Source organism: Rattus norvegicus, chromosome 1 (assembly GCF_036323735.1).
Source record: "Rattus norvegicus strain BN/NHsdMcwi chromosome 1, GRCr8, whole genome shotgun sequence".
In the NCBI taxonomy this organism is placed as follows: domain Eukaryota; kingdom Metazoa; phylum Chordata; class Mammalia; order Rodentia; family Muridae; genus Rattus; species Rattus norvegicus.
Window position 1 is genome coordinate 213,496,832 of NC_086019.1, and position 20,983 is coordinate 213,517,814.

The 20,983-nt window shown below is 41.8% G+C and overlaps 1 protein-coding gene across 1 annotated transcript; it reads left to right on the forward strand.

The window, feature by feature from the left end:
- The first annotated feature begins 9,246 nt into the window (after positions 1-9,246).
- Atp5mc1l1 (ATP synthase membrane subunit c locus 1 like 1) lies at positions 9,247-9,816 on the forward strand. Its single transcript, XM_039101332.2, has one exon. It carries the CDS (start codon positions 9,292-9,294, stop codon positions 9,700-9,702), a length of 411 nt encoding a protein of 136 aa, XP_038957260.1. The 5' UTR covers positions 9,247-9,291; the 3' UTR covers positions 9,703-9,816.
- Positions 9,817-20,983: the final 11,167 nt, after the last annotated feature.

A 20,983-nucleotide genomic window follows, 5' to 3' on the forward strand; every position in this document is an offset into this window, starting at 1 on the left:
CATATGCTGCACAGATATGCAGGCAGGCAGAACACCCATACTCATAAAATAAAACAGTTTTCAATTTTCATGATTAAAAAAAAGAGCACTTGCCGCTCTTGTGGAGAATCCATGTGGCATCTCATGGCTGTCTAACTCCCGCTCCAAGGGATCGGACACTCTCCAAGAGCACCAGGCATGCAGATGGTACACATATGTATATGCAGGCAAAACTCTCATTCACATAAACAAAAATGAAAAAGGAAGGAGAGAAGGAAGGAAGGAGGTAAGGAAGGACGGAAGGAAGGACGGAAGGAAGGAAGGAAGGGCACCTCAGGACCAGGTGGTACACACCTACAGTTCCAACTGAGGCAGGAGGTTCATGTGAGCTCAGAGTTCAAGATTGGCTTGGACAATGTAATGAGAACCTATGCAAAAAGAGGAGAGAGACAGAGAGAGGGAGAGGGAGAGGGAGAGGGAGAGGGAGAGGGAGAGGGAGAAGGAGAACAAGAGAGGGGAGTTAGCTAAGTGGGACTGGATGGAGGTATAAGAAAGCACAGCCTGAAGGTGGAGCTCAAGTCCACCACCTTGGGCTCTGAGAGCTCCAAAGGCACCCCAGTTTCTGTGCCAGCACTGGGCACTGGTGAAAGAGAATGGCAGGCATCCAGGCGCATCAGCTAGCAAGGAGGAAACCGCCTGGGGTCACCAACCACCCTTCTAATTAAAATGCACGTTAAGAATCCACCACCATTAAACACCCCTTAAACAGGAAAACCAAATCCCAAAGGAAAGTGAGCTGTGAGAAAGTCCTCAAGGCTCCTCAGTGAGGGCTTCCAGGTGGGCCAATAAAACAGTCAGCCTTTGCCCTGGCAGCCCAGCCTCAGAGTCCAAGAGGAAAGAAACAGAAATTGTGTCCAAAGCCACTGCTCACCTGAATAAGGACACCAGATTTCCACCATGACAAGCCAAGAGAACCACACATCTCTGACTCGCTACGCCCAGACTTCCCGCCCGTATCCTCCCCTCTTGAGGCTTTAGCACAGACTGTCCCTACATCTTAGAACATCCACCCAAGGTAGGGTCCATGCCTGGCAGCCTCACTGCTGGGAGCCAGACAGACTCAGAGAGGACTCTCAACAGAGGGCTACTGAAGGCAAGGCCCCTTGTATGACTGTGAGGGGACCTGGGGGATGAGAATGTGGAACCCTAGACATGCCAATATGCCCCCTCAAAATTATACAGAGTTGCACTGCTCAAAACAGAGATGGCTCCCCAATGTATTAAGAATCCATATTAGGAACTGTACACACACCTGTACTCCCAGCACGCAGGAGCCTGAGGAAGGAGGGTTATTGCAATTATAGATTACATAGTCATTTCAAAGTCAGCCTGACCTACACTGTGAGGTGAAAGAGAGCCCGTGACTTGAAGGAGGGGCAGTATGAAAACTGAGTAAAAATGGCTGCAGAGCAAACCTGAGGGCCTGAGTTCATTCAGTCCCAGGACCCACAGGGGTTGGGAATGGTGGTGACTGACTCCTAAAAATTACCTTCTGGTCTGAGAGATGATAAAAAAAAGGGGGGGCGGGGGAGTCCTAAAGGATCCACTGCAGGACAATTAGGGTGATGACAGATCAAGGTTGTGAGGACAGGGTCAGAGCAATGTCACCAGGGAGTTGAGGCCACACTGAGATCTGGGGCAGCTCAGCACATGTCCCTTTCAAAGCTGATGGTTTGGGGTTTTGAGACAGGGTCTCACTATGTGGACCAGACTGGCCTGGAACTCACAGAAATCGTCTGTGACTATGAGTGCTGGGATTAATGGTGTGTGTCACCATGCCTGGCTTCCAAGGCTGGTAGAAGCAATACTAACGATTTGGAAACCATGGTCTCCTCAAAGTTCCCTTTTCTCAGAAGTGACCCTTGAGTGGCCAATAATTCTTGCTGTCTACCCAATGTTCCATAGCAACACTACCCACAGTTTCGGCTTGGAAGCGATTTCCCAATTCCCTTGTAGCTGTTTGGGTCATGTGACTAAATTCTGTCCAATGAGATATGTTGAGCCCCCTGCCCCCAGCATAGCCGTAGTCATTTTGTTCCATGCCTGCCAGCTATTTCATACTGTTTCCGTAATATGCCTGCCAGTCATTGACACCAGAAAGTAACTTGACTCAGAGCAAGGTCATGGCGATCACACATCCTGTTACATTCTGTATGTGGTTTGTTATCTTAAGAAATTCCACAAAACTTTATGTAGGACTCGTTAAATTAAAGGTCAATGTGAACTGTCATGTCTAAAATGGCTTGAGTCACAGCCAACCACCAGACAGCACTTCCTGTGCCTGGATATGAGTTCACTGTGGTTTGGGGGGGGTTTAGCCTTTATAAGTTGACAGAGAAAAATGTTGGGGGTCATAGCCTCAGCCCCCAAATTCTGAGCTACGTCCCTGATTGATCAGTCTCAGGGTGTGCATTCAATAAGCCATCCCTGTTGGACCGAGATCAGTGTGTGGGGCGGTGTCTCCTGAACCCCAACATTGGGTACATTGGCCACGACGGCCTCTCCCCTCGAGCACCCCTCAGTTGCTGACAGTGAATGCCACCAAGCCACCTGAGCCCTCGGTTTCTTTGTACCTGCTCAGTTCTTTTTCTTGGTTCGGTCTTGTTTCTGATACCTTTTAGTGACTTAAGTGGAGGCAGCTGGACAAAGGAATGCCCTCGGGTCAGGAGAATGGAGGATGCTCTGAGCCTTCTCTTGGGCTAAGGAGTTGGAGTACCATCCAGCCCTTCAGACTTGGACTTGGACTTTGAAACTCGGTTGTGCTTGTTTTGTCTTCCACTTTCATTTTGATTTTTGGTACCGCTCTCCTCTATTTTTAACCCCTTCACTATGGAATACCTGGGTCCCTTCCCTCTCTTCCCCAAGTCTATTGACTGTCCTTGGAGCGTTAGTCTATCCACGTCTGTCCGTTTGTGTCTATCGTTTCCTTTAGTTGCTGGATTCTTGTCCTGCGCTTCATATTCACAGTAAAAAAGGTTAAAACTTCATCTGCTGGATGTTTACCCCTTGGGTTAGATTTGACTCAATTCAAGGATCTTTAAGGGGAAAAAAACAGCTGAATTGGGACAACGAAAACTGGAAAAAATGGCCCTTGAAGCCCTGCTCCTGCAGCTAGGAGTCTAGCATTGCTAAAGAAGCCCTCCAAAGCTGCTTGATCGGCACAAGCCGCACTTAAAGAGGCATCACCAGGTTCTCCGCAGCTCTGGTGAGGGAGCTTATGGCTAGTCCTACAAAACCTCCGTGCCCACGAGACTTGGACTCAGCAGATGGTAAGGTGCTCTTCCCTTGAAATTACAGCTAGAAAAAGTAAGAAAAAAATGTATCCGTCTATTCTAAATGCATAAGTGTATGTGGCCACTACATCTTTGTTTCTGACTTGTCTTTTTTTTTTTTTTTCCTTTTTCTTTTTTACAGAGCTGGGGACTGAACCCAGGGCCTCGCGCTTGCTAGGCAAGAGCTCTACCACTGAGCTAAATCCCCAACCCCCCTGACTTGTCTTAAATGTAGAAGCTTACTATGTTCTGCATGTGTTGGTTATAGATTATTAGCTTATAATTTATTGGGTGTGGCTAAAAAAATTTAGTAACATCTGCTATAACAAAAAGTCAGCTTAAAACTAGTAAGACAGAGTTAGAGCAGTTCTGGGCAACACACACAGGGCATGAGCCAAGCCAGGGAATCAGGTGCCTAAAGATACTTTTAAATTGGGATGATATTTTTATGCAATTCCTATCCTAAAGATCAGTCTATAAAGGAGAGGGTTTAAAACAATGTTTCTTTAATGAAGTTTTAAAGCTGCACCTTGGGGGTTGGAGAAATGGCTCAGCAGTTAAGAGCATTGACTGCTCTTCTAGAGGACCTGAGTTCAAATCCCAGCAACCACATGGTGGCTCACAACCACCTGTAATGAGATCTGATGCCCTTTTCTGGTGTGTCTGAAGACAGCGACAGTGTACTTATATAGAATAAATAAATCTTTTTTTTTTTTGGTTCTTTTTTTCGGAGCTGGGGACCCCAGGGCCTTGTGCTTCCTAGGCAAGTGCTCTACCACTGAGCTAAATCCCCAACCCCGAATAAATAAATCTTTAAAAAAAAAAAAAAAAGAGATTTCTAAAAAAAAAAAAAAAAAAAAAAAAAAAAGCTGTACCTTGATGCATTTTCTTGCTGGCAGCCAAACTTTGTAACACTTGATATTGCAGATGATTGCATTGCACTGATACTAATTTTAAAAAACACTGGATTATTTAAATTGCTTTTAAAAAACTAGTTTTGGGGGTTGGGGATTTAGCTCAGTAGTAGAGCGCTTGCTTGCCTAGCAAGCGCCAGGCCCTGGGTTCGGTCCCCAGCTCCGAAAAAAAAAAAAAAAAGAACCAAAAAAAAAACCAAAAAACTAGTTTTGTCTTCTAAAAATTATAATTACACTATTTTTTTTTCTTTTTTTCGGGGCTGGGGACTGAACCCAGGACCATAATTACACTATTAAAACTTGATTTTGTCTTCCAAAAATTATGGTTATGCTCTATGACCTCACTTTTTATTTTTTTTTTTTTTTTTTTTTTTTGGTTCTTTTTTTTTCGGAGCTGGAGACCGAACCCAGGGCCTTTCGCTTCTTAGGCAAGCACTCTACCGCTGAGCTAAATCCCCAACCCCTGACCTCACTTTTTAAAAGATACTTTATGGGGCTGGGGATTCAGCTCAGCGGTAGGGCGCTTGCCTAGCAAGCTCAAGGCCCTGGGTTCGGTCCCCAGCTCTGGGAAAAAAAAAAAAAAAAGATGCACTAAAAGATACTTTATTTTGATATTGTAAAAACAACTTTTAAAAAATATTAAAATACATAAAGCTATGAGACATTTTAAATTTCATTAAATATTTTATTATGGTGTCTTTATTAATATATGATGGTTACAATGAAGAAGAACATTTTAATGAAAATAACTTAAGGGTGACAGAAACTATAATGACTTTAGGTATCTAATGAACAACAGCAATTAAATTATGGACCCATGAAGACAATTATGATTTAAAAATAAAAGCTCAGTCAATCCCTATTATGATATCTATTATCTGATAATGAAAATAATGAATATGAAAACAGAAGGTTTTTGTTTAAAAAATACAGCTATTGGGGTTGGGGATTTAGCTCAGTGGTAGAGCGCTTGCCTAGCAACCGCAAGGCCCTGGGTTCGGTCCCCAGCTCCGAAAAAAAGAAAAAAGAAAAAGAAAAAAAGAGAAAAAAAATGCAGCTATTGATTGATGAAATATAATGTCAATTAGATATACATTCCTGAGGAATTTTCAATCAGTTGTAGTTTTTGTCTTTTTCTTTTTATTACATCAGGTATATTGCTCTATAAATTATGGTAATAATACCAAGAATAAAAATTAAGGAATTTGTTAATTTAAATTTTTTTAAGATTTACAAGATTTACAATATTAAAAAGGCTAAGAATCACTGACTCCTGAAATCCACCCACCATTCCTTTCAGTTTGTCTGAGCTCCAGCAAGGCTCCAGGATCCCCCTCCTTTCAGCACAACAGGCCAAGCAGATAAGAGCTCCCTTGCCATTTTTCCCAATTTGTTAACCTTCCCCTGTCCTGACACTTAGTATAAACCTAATCATATGGGAAACTGCTATGTTCTATAATGATATAACATATAAAGATCAGAAAAGGTTCTAGTCTCTTTATGGAGTATATTTATGGATTAAAAGGGGTTTGTTTTTGTACTAAAATATCTTCAACTCAAAACTATAATTTTTAAGGCTCAAACCTAACAGGAATTGATAGTAACCTTGAAGGTGATCAAATGCTTTAATATGTTCAGAGATATATTTAAAGCCATTCTATGTACTGATACAGTTAATTACAAGGTTTAAGCTTTATTTAGTCTCTTGTTTTATGCTTGTAAGGTACAGCTTAGAGTAAATGGCTAGAAACAGATGAAGGTTGTTTAACTCAGATATGTCAGGTAGGTTCTAGCCCTCAGAAATCTACTGAATATGGCATTTGATATGTTTAAACTTACCATGACAGTCAGAGACTCCCAAATCCTAACAGTGAACACACACACACACACACACACACACACACACACACACACACACACAAGATCTCCAAGAAGATATGGGCACAGTGACAAAGGAGACCACCAGGATTGTGGTATGATAATGACTGGGCATAACTGCCCCAATCTCTCTTCCTGCTTCCAAGTCCCAGCCTGAACTATGGACAGAGGACAATTGGAGAACTGACTACCACACATTGCTTAACACACGGTGAGGTCAGTCTCTCACATGTTCCTCCTCCACAGGAAAAAGCCTCTTCATTTGGTTATGATGGGCAAAGACTGGCTCTGCCATTGGTACCATAGAGACAGGGGAGCCTGGGATAACTGTCTAGGTAATAAAATATGGACTAGACTCTGTCATTTTAATTGACACATAAGCCATTTAGACTACAACTTATCCTTCTTAGGTCTCTGGTCATATTGACAGCTAAACTAGTTGTAGCTTAACAGCTAGAAAACAACAGGCCAGGCTGGAGAGATGGCTCAATGGTTAAAAGCACTGACTGCTCTTCAAGAGGTCCTGGGTTCAATTCCCAGCAACCACATGGTGGTTCACAACCATCTGTAATGGGATCTGATGCCCTTTTTGGGTGTGGATGAAGACAGCTACAGTGTACTTACATATAAATAAATAAATCTTTAAAAAAAAAACAGGCCACTAGTTTCTTATTTCAAGGTAATCCAGGACTGTGTTAATTCATTAGTCAATTCACTAGTTAGTCAAACCTACTAGGTCTCTTATTAAAAGGGGCAAACAGGTTTGCCATGCTCATGGGCTTCATATTAAATGACTGCTCTCAATAATCAACTGCCTGTGTCTCATAGTAAATAACTGAATAAAAATATAAAATGTAACACGTATTTAAGAAAAATGTGGGTCCAGAAAAATGTTTTAAATTGATAAATGCAAATAATAAAGATTAGAGGAAATAAAGAAACTTAGAGATGGCAGAAAATGATATAGATAAAAATACTTTAGATGAAAGATGTTTAAAGTTGGAAATGCAAGTTATAAATGATGGAAAATCTAAAAAGACGTTTAAGATTGGAAGGTCTAAGTGTCTAAGAAGGTGGGGTTTTTTTTGTTTTTTGGGTTTTTTTTTTTCTTTTTTTTTTCCGGAGTTGGGGACCGAACCTAGGGCCTTGTGCTTGCTAGGCAAGCGCTCTACCACTGAGCTAAATCCCCAACCCCTTAAGAAGGTGTTTTAAGGTACATGAATGCATGTTATAGAGGCATAAGAAAGTGATTTAAGATATAAATAAAGAGGAAAGTGTTCCATACTCCAACCCCCATGCTACCGTTATACTAAGTTCAAAGTTCAGAATTTTAACATCGATCAATGAAGTTTTAATAAGCTAATAGAACACTGACTGTTTACAGTTCAGTCACAAGCTCAAGATTTTAAATTCTTTTTGGTTGTCTTCTAAATGTAGACTTAAAGGTGTTTCTCAACACGCTAAAAACATCTCCGTCCAATCTGCATATCTAGCCCTCTAGACTGAGGAAAGAATGTCTGTGCCTTTTAACCCAAACTCACAGCTTTTGCTCGGTCTCAAAGGCATGAGTCTACTGTTGTATTACAGATACCTGTTAAGGAATTTTTGTAAAATATGGATTTCAGTACACTAGAATAAACTAGTACATTAGAATAAACACTAATGTATATTCTTTTGTAAACTAAAGTTCACATAAACTTTAGGGAATTAAAAAGTCATAAGATTTTAATCCACCTGCCACAGATCAAATGGACTCCAGATAGGTACGCCCACGTGTTCTTGAGAATGGGATTTTTCCCTTGGTCTTGGGATTGTTCACCTTCCCCAGTTACTAGACAGTTTTAACTTCCGTCCCTAGTCTATTCTCTCAGCAGATTCTCACCTGGCTGGCAGACTCCATCCAGGGGTCACCTGTGGACCGAGCTCTGGACTTACTGATGTTAACCAGTCCAGCCGATGGGATGGCTTCTGTCTTCTCTAGATGCTAATCAGATGCTTCTGACAAATGCCCACTGCCCAGTCTTTGACTAGCATTTCAGCCTTCCTGGGCCCCGATAACAACGTCCTAATGTGAACTATAAGCAATTTCAGAAGAGACTACATAATCCATTGTCCCACCTTACAGGCTAAAATACTAAGTCAAAAAGGAACTCACTGGGGGCCATGCTGAAAAGGACCCCACTTTGTGATCCTGACCACCCTAATGGTCATGAAAGTAGATGGGATTGAATCCTGGATTCATTACTCTAATCCGAAGTTCACCCCCTGGAAACATCAGGTCCCAGACCAGCAATGGGGTCATCAGACAACACCTCCAGGTCCAGTTAAAAACCAGACTGGTATAAGACTCTGGAGACTTGGGGCTGGGGATTTAGCTCAGTGGTAGAGCGCTTACCTAGGAAGCGCAAGGCCCTGGGTTCGGTCCCCAGCTCCGGAAAAAAAGAACCAAAAAAAAAAAAAAAAAAAAAAAAAAAGACTCTGGAGACTGGTTTTCTATTTTTGTGTTGCCTTGAGTTCCTGAGGCACAGACTCCAGCACAACACATACGAACTTTGATTAGAACTACAGACTGGAGCCTAATTACTGACACCACTGCCTGTGGTTCCCCCAACCTCACCCTTGACCTATGCAAACTGTTTGGCCCAAAATGGAATAGGTACCCAAAGACTACAAAGATATATGTTCCTCGTTCTTTGGGTCTTTTGGATATGGGATGCAGAGTACAAAAAAATAGTTTGGCCACCCTTCAGGTATATTCCTGTCCCTCAGACCCTGACTGTGGAGAACAAGACATGTACTTTTGTGCTACATAGGGCTGTGAAACATTAGCTCCCTGGATCACCAATAAGGATAATTATATTCAGATAGAGAGGATTCAGAACCTGTCTTAAAAAACTGATAAGATATTAACCCATTCAAATTAAGATTAAGGGCTGGAGAAATGGCTCAGTGGTTAAGAGCTCTGACTGCTCTTCCAGAGGTCCTGAGCTCAATTCCCAGCAACCACATGCTGGCTCCCAACCATCTGTAATGAGGTCTGGTGTGTCTGAAGACAGCTAGAGTGTACTTGTATACATTAAATAAATAAATACATACATACATACATACATACATACATACATACATACATACATACATATTTTTTAAAAATGCTTTAAGACCAAGAGCTAAAACTGCCAGATTGAAAAATGCAGACTACTAAGGAACTGCTCATTTCTCCAGTTCTGATCCTCTCCTGTACCAGGGGTCTAATCAGGCCTGTGTCTGCCTCCCTCCTGAGTAGACCAGAGGCTCCATCTAAAAAGCCTTCCTGCTGCAGCTCCCCTCTCCAGGTGGCCAGACGGGAATTCCAGACCAGTGTTATTTCCCGGGACATCGACACAGCAGCCAAGTTTATTGGTGCTGGGACCGCTACAGTTGGTGTGGCTGGATCAGGGGCTGGCGTTGGCACAGTGTTTGGTAGCTTGATTATCGGCGATGCCAGGAACCCGTCTCTCAAGCAGCAACTCTTCGCCTATGCCATTCCAGGCTTTGCCCTGTCTGAGGCCATGGGGCTCTTCTGTTTGATGGTCGCCTTCCTCATCCTCTTCGCCATGTGAGGCTCCATGGGGTCACCCAGCCGTCCCTGCTGCTTTGACTCCTGCCAGTCCTGGTGCTAGAGTGTGCTGAGCTTTACCATTAAACAACGACGTTTCTCTTTTAAAAAAAAAAAATGCTTTAAGTAATGCATGGAAAGACTTAAAGACTCTGCCTTCTGTGTGTCTGGCCTCTCCCTTCCCTCTACTCAAGAGTTCTTCCTTCCCCTTTAGGGACTGAAGAATCTCAGGTAGCTAGGCTCTTTAGGTCACATTGTCCGTGCCCAACTGTTGCCTCGGGTATACCGTTATTCCGGAGAGGGAGGCTGGGACCAGCTAGGGCGTCTACACCGATCCGGGATGGCCAGGGCAGCTCCAATACTAGTTCCCCTCCTCATAGGCATGGGCATAGCAGGGTCAGCAAATATGGGAGCAATAGCACTTATTAAGGAAGATCAAAAATTTAAATACTCAAGTTAACAAGTTGATCAAGACCTGTTAGAATTTTTTTTTAAAAATCAGTCATTTAACTTCTTTTCTTGATCCATTAGCTAAAGTCATATGATAGGCTGGAGACATGGCTCAGTGGTTAAGAGCACTGACTGCTCTTCCAGAGGTCCTGGGTTCAATTCCCAGCAACCACATGGAGGCTTACAACCATCTGTAGTGGGATCTGATGCCCTCTTCTGGTGTGTCCGAAGACAGCTACGGTGTACTTACATATAATAAATAAATAAATCTTAAAAAAAAAAAAAAAGCAAAAAGTTTGTTTAACTGGCCCCACTGGCCGAAGAGAAAGATTTTGAGTCAATGATTTGATTCAGTGAAACAACTCAAGGGAGAGAATGTTAAGCCCCGCCCCTGCCTCCCAGCATTGCTGTAGCCATTTTGTTCCATGCCTGCCAGCTATCATATTGTTGCTGTAATATGCCTGCCAGTCACTGACACAGAGAAATAACGTGACTCAGAGTAAGGTCATGGCGATCACACACCCTGCTATGTTCTGTATGGGCTTATTGATTTTAAGGAATTCCACAAAGCTTTACACAGGACCCATCAAATTAAAGGTCAATGTGAACTGTTAAGTCTAAAATGACTTGAGTCGGAGCTGACCATCAGACAGTACTGCCTGCACCTACATGTGAACTCACTATAGTTTTTATGTGCTTAGCCTTTATAAGCTGACAGAGAAAGATGTTGGAGGTCATAGCCTCAGCCCCCAAATTCTGAGCTACATCCCTGATTGATCAGTCTTAGGGTATGCATTCAATAAACCATCCCTGTGGGACTGAAATCAGTGTTTGTGGGGTTTGTGGGGTGACTCCAAGACCCCAGTAAGACATAAGAGGAAAAGGCACATAGTAGGAGATTTTTCTCTGGTTTCATTTTCTGCAGTTTTAATTGTCAGTGGTTTATCAGGGTCTGAAAATATTAAATGGAATTTTGTTGTTTTGGGGGGTTGGTTGTTTGTTTTTGTTTTTGTTTCTTGAGACGGGGTTCTCTCTGTGTAGCCCTGGCTGTCCTGAACTCACTTTGTAGACAAGGCTAGCCTGTAACTCACAGAGATCCACCAGTTTCTGCCTCCTGAGTGCTGGGATTAATGACAAAAGCCACAACACCTGACTTAAATAGAGATTTTTAGAAATAAGCCATACCTTTTAAGTTACTCTAAATAGCATAGTAGAACCTCATTCTACTTCATCCTTTTGAGCATATCCACATTGTATAGGCTACCCTCCCATTAGTAATTAGGTAACTATCTTGGTCATAATACCACAGCTCCTGTTCAAAGAGCACGTGCTAGGCTGGAGAGATGGCACAGCTGTTGAAGACTCACACTTAGCACTTACTTTACTCAATAATGACCCCAAAAAGTAGTGATGACATGTGAGGATTGAGAGAAAACAATCTCTCTCTCTGACTCCTTCCCTCCCTCTTTTAAGGCAGGGTTTCATGTAGCCCAGGTTGGCCTCAAAGTCACTCCTTAGCTGAGGCTGGTCCTGAACCCTGATCTTTCTGAATCCAACTTGTTGGTATTAGAACTATACGCATGCACTACCACGCCTGACTTGTTGGTGCTGGAACTATACACATGCACCACCATGCCTGACTTAATGTGTCCTCTCTCTCCTCTGTTCTCATACGTCTAAGTCCAAGAGAGAACGCTCACCAGATACAGGAATCCCCACATGCCAAGCAGGTGCTGTGGCTTCAGATGCAGTTCAGTTCTGATTCCCTGAGATCCCACTACTTGGGGGTTTCAGCCCCAGGATTGTCGAGTTCTAGATACCGGCCACAAGCTTCCGGTTCCTTTAACTGTGTTTACAGGTATCATCTATACATCCAGGTTCCCATGACATATATATTTTTAATTTGTGTTAGTGTTGGAGAGACGGCTCTGTGGATCAAAGTATTTGCTTCTCTTCAAGACGACCAAGGTTGTGCTTACAGAACCCAGAAAGGGCAGCGTATTGCCACCTGTAACTGCAGCTCCAGAGGACCCAACACCCGTGTGGCTTTCATAACCACCCCCCCCTCCATATGCCATATATTAAGACAGGCATACACATAAAACATAAATCTAAAAAGAAAAGTATTTTTGAAATTGTGTATATGATATGTACTTATGAGTGTGGCTGCATACATCTGTGAGGGGGTGTGTGTTCGTGTGATGCATAACGTGCGGAAGCCAAAAATCCACATTGAGCCTGTCTTTGATCACTGTCCAACATTAATTACTTTATCATTGTGTTTGCAGGATGCTCATGTGTGGGCACGTGTGCCACCACAGTCATGTGACAATCAGAGAACAAATTTGCACAGTCAATTCTCTCCTTGCACCTTTATATGGTTCCAGGGATAGAACTCAGGTCCCCAGACTTGTATGGCAAGTGCCCTTACTTGCCCAACATCTTTCTGGCCTTCTACCTTCCTTCCTTCCTTCCTTCCTTCCTTCCTTCCTTCCTTCCTCCTTTCTTCCTTCCTTCCTTCCTCCTTCCTTCCCTCCTTCCTTCCTTCATTTATTTATTTGCTTACTCACTTGCTTTGTTTTGTTTTCTTGAGAAAAGGTTCCCCTGTGTATCCCTGGATGTACTAGAACTTTGTAGACCAGGCTGGCCTCAAACTCAACAGAGATCTGCCTGCCTCTGTCTCCCAAATATTGGGATTAAAGGTATGTGCCACCACCTCCAGACCCTCCTTTATTTTTTTTTTTTTGAAACAAAGTATTGCACTAAACAGGAAAATGAACTTCAAAGAATCCACTTGGTTCTTTTCTGTCTCTCTCTCTCTCTCTCTCTCTCTCTCTCTCTCTCTCTCTCTCTCTCACACACACACACACACACACACACACACACACATGTGGGGGAGTGTTCATGTGCATGCATAATGCATCTCTGTGTGGTATGTGTTTCATGTGGGTGTGTAAATAAAAGAGCTAGAGTTTGGGTCGATCTACAGCCAGTGGGGAAGTTCCACCACAAACCTCCAACCACAAAGACCCCTCCCTTCCAGGGAGTAGTTAGTTCCCAGAGCAACTACAAACCAAACTGTCAAATAAAGCCACCTGTAACTCCCAACCGACCTACCCTTGACTCCCAACTGTCCCCCCTGGAAAGTCCAGAACAGTCCACTGATCACGAGTCAGCTTGGGGGTCACTTTGCCCCATCAATAATACCCTGCCTAGTTATCAATTGTTTGAATTCTGCCCCAGTTGTTTGCAAGGTATATAACTCCCTGTCAGAGTCTGCTCAGGGTCGTCTCCCCTCGAAGTGGGAGGACCCCGACATGTCAGAATTAAACTCCTCTTGCAATTGCATCGATCACTGTCTCCATTAGTCTCATTCAAGAGGTCCTGGAAGGGGTTCAATTCGGACCTCACATACATGTGCGTGTGTATGTGTGTGTGTGTGTGTGTGTGTGTGTGTGTGTGTGTGTGTGTGTAGTGTATGGGCATGTACATCTATGTGGGTGGTGTGTGTGGTGTGTGTGGAGGGGGTCTTTGTGTGGGTGCATGCACATGTATATTTTTAAACAAAATATCAAACATTCAATTTTTTTTTTTGGTTCTTTTTTTCGGAGCTGGGGACCGAACCCAGGGCCTTGCGCTTCCTAGGTAAGCGCTCTACCACTGAGCTAAATCCCCAGCCCCTCAAACATTCAATTTTACCAATGAAGACTTGGGAGCCAGATGTTGGGTTGAAAACCTACTAGCTCAGAGAGGCAGAGAAAGCACCCAGCTGGTCCTCCACAGCTGACATCCCAAAGGGAAAAGGAGCTTCTTCTCCAAAATGTCTCAAAAACACCCTCAGACTGAATGTTCCTCCTCTTTACTTCCTGTGTGGCTCTCTATCCATCCTCCTGAGTTCCTCTTACTCTCCGGTTTTTCCTATATTCACTTCCTGTTGACTGGCTGCTTGCTCTGCCCCTTGACCTATGCTTGACTTCATTTAATTCTGTTTACAATAAGCACAAGGCTCTTGGATTAAAGGTGTGGGCTAGGACTGAGCCACACCACACTAGAAACATATTTTTCCAGTAAATAAGACAATCTTGGGGTCCACAATGTGATCCTGCAACATTTCTCCCGTTCGGTATAAATAAAAAGGAAAGACTTTAACATAGTAAAACTATTTAAAATAATAAAGATATTTCTGCCAAGCTTTCTGCAATATCCAGCTAAGTTCTATTTGGCAGTTTTAAGATTAAGTATTTTGAGCTCAGAGTTCTGTAAAATGTTTATGCCAGTCTCATATGAACTCAGCAACTTGAATGTTCTGAGCAGTTTGTAGTCTGAAGTTTATCTTTGGGTGGTGTTGGTCAGCTCAGTGGCAATCCTGGCTAGGTAGAACACAGCAGCCAAGCCAAAGGTGTCCACTGTGTAGAACCTGGTGGCAGAAGAGGCATGGGGCAGTTCGGCCCTGTGGTTAGCGTTACCACAATCCGGGTGGCTTCATCTTTGCAGGGCCCCATCATCTTCTAGGAGACTTCATAGGTTACTGTTGGGAATGGTAGAAAACTTAAAACATTTTAAATGCCATATTCAGCAGATCTCAGAAAGGTTTGAGGACTACAGTCTATTAAGTCTGCTCCTTTTAACATAACTGTAGCCATTTTGTATTTAGTCTCCATTTTGCTCATAAAGTGAAATTAAGTTCAGGTTCTCAGACTCTGTTTCCCAGACATAATTATCCACCACTGACACTGAAAATGTCATGACCTTCTCCTAAAAGGTCATACAGAACACTATGGTTTTATTACCTAGGCTCTGTTATCTCAACCCTCTGAAACTCCCCTGTTCACACCTGTCTACCACCCCACTTAAGACCAATCACTTAAAGGTTAGTTGATAATCCTTCTAGTTAGCCAAAATGCAGTACTGTCTCCACCCTCCACCCTTGCCTTCTGAGCTTCTAAACTTGGTTTTTCATATAAAAATCTGCCCTAAGAACAGACTGGTACCACATTTAGGCTCCCAAGGCCCTTTGTGTGTGTGTGTGTGTGTGTGTGTGTGTGTGTGTGTGTGTGTGTGTGTGTGTGTGTTCCCTGATTGATCAGTCTTGGGGTATGCCTTCGATAAACTATTCCTGCTTAACTGTGATTGGTGTTTATACAGTTTGTGTAGCAATTCCTGAACCTTGACATTAAGTACAACCGAGGCACACAAACTTTGTTCCTAGTTACCTGCTTTAGACTGAAAACACATACAGGAAGTTAGAACAAACCTATTTCTAGAATTAGTTTGTGTTCTGTATGACTACTGGTATCATGACAGAAAGTTTATATATGCAAAATAATCTCACAGGGTTTGAGATAATATTATTATATTTAACATACAATATGTAGTTATATATTATAATTATATGTGTTATAAATATATTATGTATTATAATAATATATTGTACCATAAGAAAAGTTTTAAAGAGTCAAATGAAAACCAAAATATTGTGAGATTAGTATCTATAGAATCACCCCTTATTTTTTCTTTTTCTCTGTCACATACCAAGTGGCTTCTCTGATATGGAACAGAGATTTTAGATTTTTTTCTTTGACAAGCATGTGTGGGTTTAGAGAAGGAAAGAGCCAAGCTCCAACCCCACAGCCAGCTTTAAGTTTTAATTGAATTGGGACGACAGACAGACCAATTGCCACTTCCTTCTATAGAGGGCAGCAGAAACGTGCTGGAGGCAGGAGATACCACTTGGCCAATTCACTCTTTGTCTCGGGTCGTACTCTCTTGATGATGTCCTCTCTTCAGATGTTTCACTTGTCCAGTCTCTGGCTTCCTTAGTTGGATTCTTTTATTCTCCTGGAAAGATAAAAACAAAACCATTCCCCAACCCTAACTCTGAGAGTTCCTCTTTTGGCAGGGTATATCTTTCCTGGGGCAAAGTGGGTTTAGCAACAGTAGAAGTGTTACCTTTCAATTGAAATTTGAAAAATTCTTTTGAAATTTTAAAATTAAAAAACACCTCAATATGTGTAAATAGATATACCTAGATTTCCTTTTCTCTTTATATTTAAATTCAAGGTTTAGATTTCTTTATTTTTAGATCACAAAGGATACTCACTTTGAATTTCAGCCTTCCTTTTGCAGGTAGCTTTTAAATTTAAATCACATAATTCTTTTTTTTTAAGAATTGTTTATTTATTTTATGTATATGAGTACACTGTAGCTCTCTTCAGACACACCAGATGAGGGCATCAGGCCCCATTACAGATGGTTGTGAGCCACCATGTGGTTGCTGGGAATTGAACTCAGGACCTCTGGAAGAGCAGTCAGTGCTTTTAACCCCTGAGCCATCTCTCTGGCCCTCTATCATCCTTCCTGATTTATTCTGGATTTGTTCCCTGGTGAATTGTAATATTCTGGTCTGATGCTGATGTGTTCACTATTTCCTTGCTTTCAGTAGTCTTGTCTGTCTTGACTGAACGAGCTACATAACTTTTGATGTCTTTGCTGTGTTTCGCTAGCTTCTGCCATTTCTGTTCACACCTCTCAGGGCTAGGTATCTTTGCCATTTACCTTCTAGTGAGTGTTTCCACTTTGTTGACCATTGCCCCACCCAGATGTTCTGTCATGCAGGACAATCATGAGGGAGGGTACAGAGAGTACCTGGAAGAGAATGGGAGACAAGAGACACGAAGAAGGACGCCAAGACAAGAGTCTGATCAAGGCGACAATTTTATTTTTTCCCAAGGCTGAATTTGTACCATAACAAGGGTAACAGAGAGAGGGGAGAAGTGGGAAACATTTACGCAGGCCAAGGACACAGTACTTGTGTGGTCAGCCGATGTCAACAGGATGTTGGTTTTTCAGAAAGGTTACAGGTTTGTCATCACATTGGGCATCCTGACGTCAGATGTATTTCTCAGCAAGGTCACAACTCTGTCATATCATTAGCCATCCTGACCACCAGATTTGTATTAGTCTTCTGCAGCTGGCTGGGGATTTTCCATGACCCCAGTCATACTTAACTTTAACTATAATAGTAACATCAGTAATTGAGGGTTTTAAGGGCATTGCTCCCAACAGATCATGTTGTTATACCATCGCACATGCACCATGAATTAATTGGAGAAGAAGTTTTTCCTTTTGCTTTCTTAGTTGTTTGTCTTATAACCAGTAGTGCTGCACTAATTTTGTGGTTCCTTCCTCGCTGTTGGCCATTCCATCCCTTCGTCTGTAAGTTGCTTCTTTCCATTAGTTTTGGTTCCATCAGAACCATCTGTAAACTATGCATTAGCCAAATGTTGTGACCATTCAGTATGTCCCCACAGATCAGTGGGTGCCTCTTTTGGAGAAAGGGTGAGCAATTTAGGGATGGAGATTATAGGCAACTGAGCTATTTCCTCAGTGCAGAAAGGCACAGACCCTACATCAGTCCAAACTAACTTATAAAGACTAACATGATCAGCCACGAAAAAATAAAAATTAAAAAAATATTTTTTTCCAAGTGATAATTTACCAAAGGCACATTTGCCTTACTGGTGTGAAATGAAAAATGAATTTCCTTAATGTGTCTTAATTACATGTTAGAATGTTAGACTGTGGTTTAATTCTCTCTAAAGTGATAGATATTATATCCTAGATATAATGGATAGAATCTCCTCTTTTATTTTTTCAGGAGCAATTTTCAATCCTAACAATGCAAAGTTCTCTTTACTTTATCAAACATTTCTCCTAAGGTATCTGCATCTGAATCAACCAAAAGATCTCATCCATATAATGATAAATTGTAGGTGAAGAAGACTGCCTACAATTTTTTTTTTCAGAGCTGGGGACCGAACCCAGGGCCTTGCGCTTCCTAGGCAAGCGCTCTACCACTGAGCTAAATCCCCAACCCTTTTTTTCTTTTTTTTTTTTTTTTTTTTTTTTTTTCCGGAGCTGGGGACCGAACCCAGGGCCTTGCGCTTCCTAGGTAAGCGCTCTACCACTGAGCTAAATCCCCAGCCCTTAAATCCCCAACCCTTACAAATTATTTTTAACAGTTGTTGTACAAAATATTGGCGCAAGGTAGGTCTGTTTAACATTTCTTGTAGTCAGACTTTCCAATGCTATCTCTTTATTGGACAACTAGTATTATAAGTAAATACTGAGAAAGCAAACTTCTCCCTACCATGCTCAGTACCTTGCAGAGGCTGTGAAAAGCAATCTTTTAAGTCAATGACTGTCCCAGGCCATGACTTACATAACAAAGAAAGCAGTGGGATTTCAGGCTGTGAAGAGCCCATTGGCCAAATCATCTTATGTATGCCTCTTAAATCTGTTAACATCCTCCAGTTTCCTGATTTTGTTTTTATAACAAACACAAGGGACTTCCATGAGCTGGCAGATTCTTCAATGTGTTGAGCATTTAGCTGCTGCTGTACCAGCTGTTCTGGTACCTGTAATTTATATGATGTCAAAGGCCATTGCTCCATCCACACAGGTTTGTCAGTTAACCATTTTAAAGGTAGAGTCATTGGTAACTTTGAAACACTTGTTCAGTCCTGCTTATGGGCAATGTGGACAGTCTGTGACTACTCTTAATAACACCTTTCAACAGTTTTCTCAGAAACATTCTTTATTTTTTCTGAAATTGGATAAATGTTAATTTGTGTTTTCCATTGCTGCAACAAATCATATCCCCATAAATTCATGGCTACATTAACCACATGCAGCTTTAATTTTTCTGTTTGTCCTTCTGGCCCTATACACTTGACCCATCCTGCACTTTTCTTCATCTGAGATAAAGTTCCAATGCCTAGAAGCTGAGTATTTACCTCCTAAAGAGGCCAATCTGGGTGCCGATATTTTGGTGAAATTATTGTTACATCTGCTCCCGGGTCTACTAACCTTATATTTCAATGACATTTATTTGTATTTTTAGCTTTGGTCTGTGGCCATTTATAGCAGTTTGACAAAATATTTGTTTTTGGTCTCTTCTGAATTTTCTGTTTTATCTACTGAAGCTGTTCTTTCCTTGATTACATTCACAGCACTGTTCTTTTAACAACAGACATTAAATCTTTTAATTGCTCTGTGGATGATTTTCTAGGACACTAACAGGGAATGATTGAATCAAATTTGATACTGGGGCTTTCAGAAGGCCTCTTAGGCCATTTCCTGACAGCAAAGGGTTACCTTACCTGTCCCTTGCTGGTCTATATTCATTAATCCAATGCTGGCTTTTGCTACACCTTCTACATATGACAGAAGGCTGGGGCTTTCTTTTTGGATTATCTCTAGAAAAAAACATTGTTTCTAGGTATGCCTAGCCTGCAATCCCTTTTCAAATGACCTTACTTACTTCTTAAAACCTTTAGAAATTACTTTTCCTAATAGAGTGGCATCATAAATGTGAGATCTAATATCAGCTGTATTTCTAATCCATTCCTCAATTGGTGATGATCTTGCCTTTAAAGGTCTAATCACTCTTTTGCATTCTGAATAAGCATTTTCAAAGCCAAAGATTTGATTAGTATTTTCTGATTCTGAATCTGAGCCTATTCTAGTTACAGCTGAAGTGAAGTCAATTTTTACAAAACAAAACAGTGAAGGCTTCTTTTGGGCATTCTATAATTTTAGTAATTGACTTTGACCCTTTCCTGATTCTTCAATTTTGTCCCAAGCATTTAAAGCTGCAAAATGACACAGCACCAAGGTGTGATCATAAATTCAAGGTGGCTTTGTGGCTCAGCATACTGACATCATCTAGCAACTGACCCTGGGAACTCTCAATACCTCTGGCCTTATGTCATTGCCCCATGGCCCTAGCTTCCTCTTCCCTCTACGTTCACCATTGAAACTGAGGACCAGCTTCCAATATTGATGTTGTCAAATCTCACCAGTCTTGGGGAATAATTCAGTTCTGAGTTGCCCATGAATTTAATATCTGTTTCACAGAGGGTGAATGCACACCATATGAAATAATTGCTTCCTTAAATCTCCTGAAATCTAATATGTCTATAGGATTCCATTTAAATTCTTTATAACCCTTAGGTCATGGGGGTGGGGGTGAAACCTACTGACTCCAGGTAGATATTGTATAGTAACTAGATAAACTAAAGTTGATTTTCTAACAATCTTGGGCTGCCCCTCTTGAGTTTCATCATGAGGTAGCGTGGTAGGTTATCATCTAAATTCCTTTGTCTGGATCTAAGTGTTTTTCTTACTTTTGTTTCTGTCTTTCTAAGGCTTGTATCTTACCAATCCACTTTTCATATTTTTCTTTTACCTGTGTCTATGTAGTTTTTTCTTTGAAAGGGTACAGAAAGCCACTATGACTCTTAAAGATAAAATATGAAGTACTAAGAGTGTAATATACTGAGACAGTTTCAGCTAAGCCATTTAGCTTTTCCTTTTCTGTATCTATCTTCAAGCCAAAAAAAGTGCACTATTCGGGGTCCTAGAGCCTTGTATTGTGGTATTTCCCCTCCTTAACTCTCTCTCCTTGAGGACTGTCCAGGTGACTTACTAAACTTGATGGCTTCTCTGCTCACAGCTGGTGTGATTTATCTATCCATGTGGTTGTGCCACAAGTTGGAGCACCAAATGTTTTTTAACAAAATCTCAACTGTTCAATTTTACCAATTCAGACTCGGGAACCAGATGCTGGGATAAACGCCTTCTAGCTCAGAGAGGCAGAGAAAGCACCCAGCTGACATTCTCCCACAGCTGACATCCTAAAAGGAAAAGCAACTTCTCCACAAATATCTCAAAACTGCTCAAACTGAATGTCCCTTCTTTCTACTTCCTGTGCATCTCTCTCCATCCTCCTGACTTCCTCTTACTCTCTCTGTTTTTCTTTTTCCTATATTCAT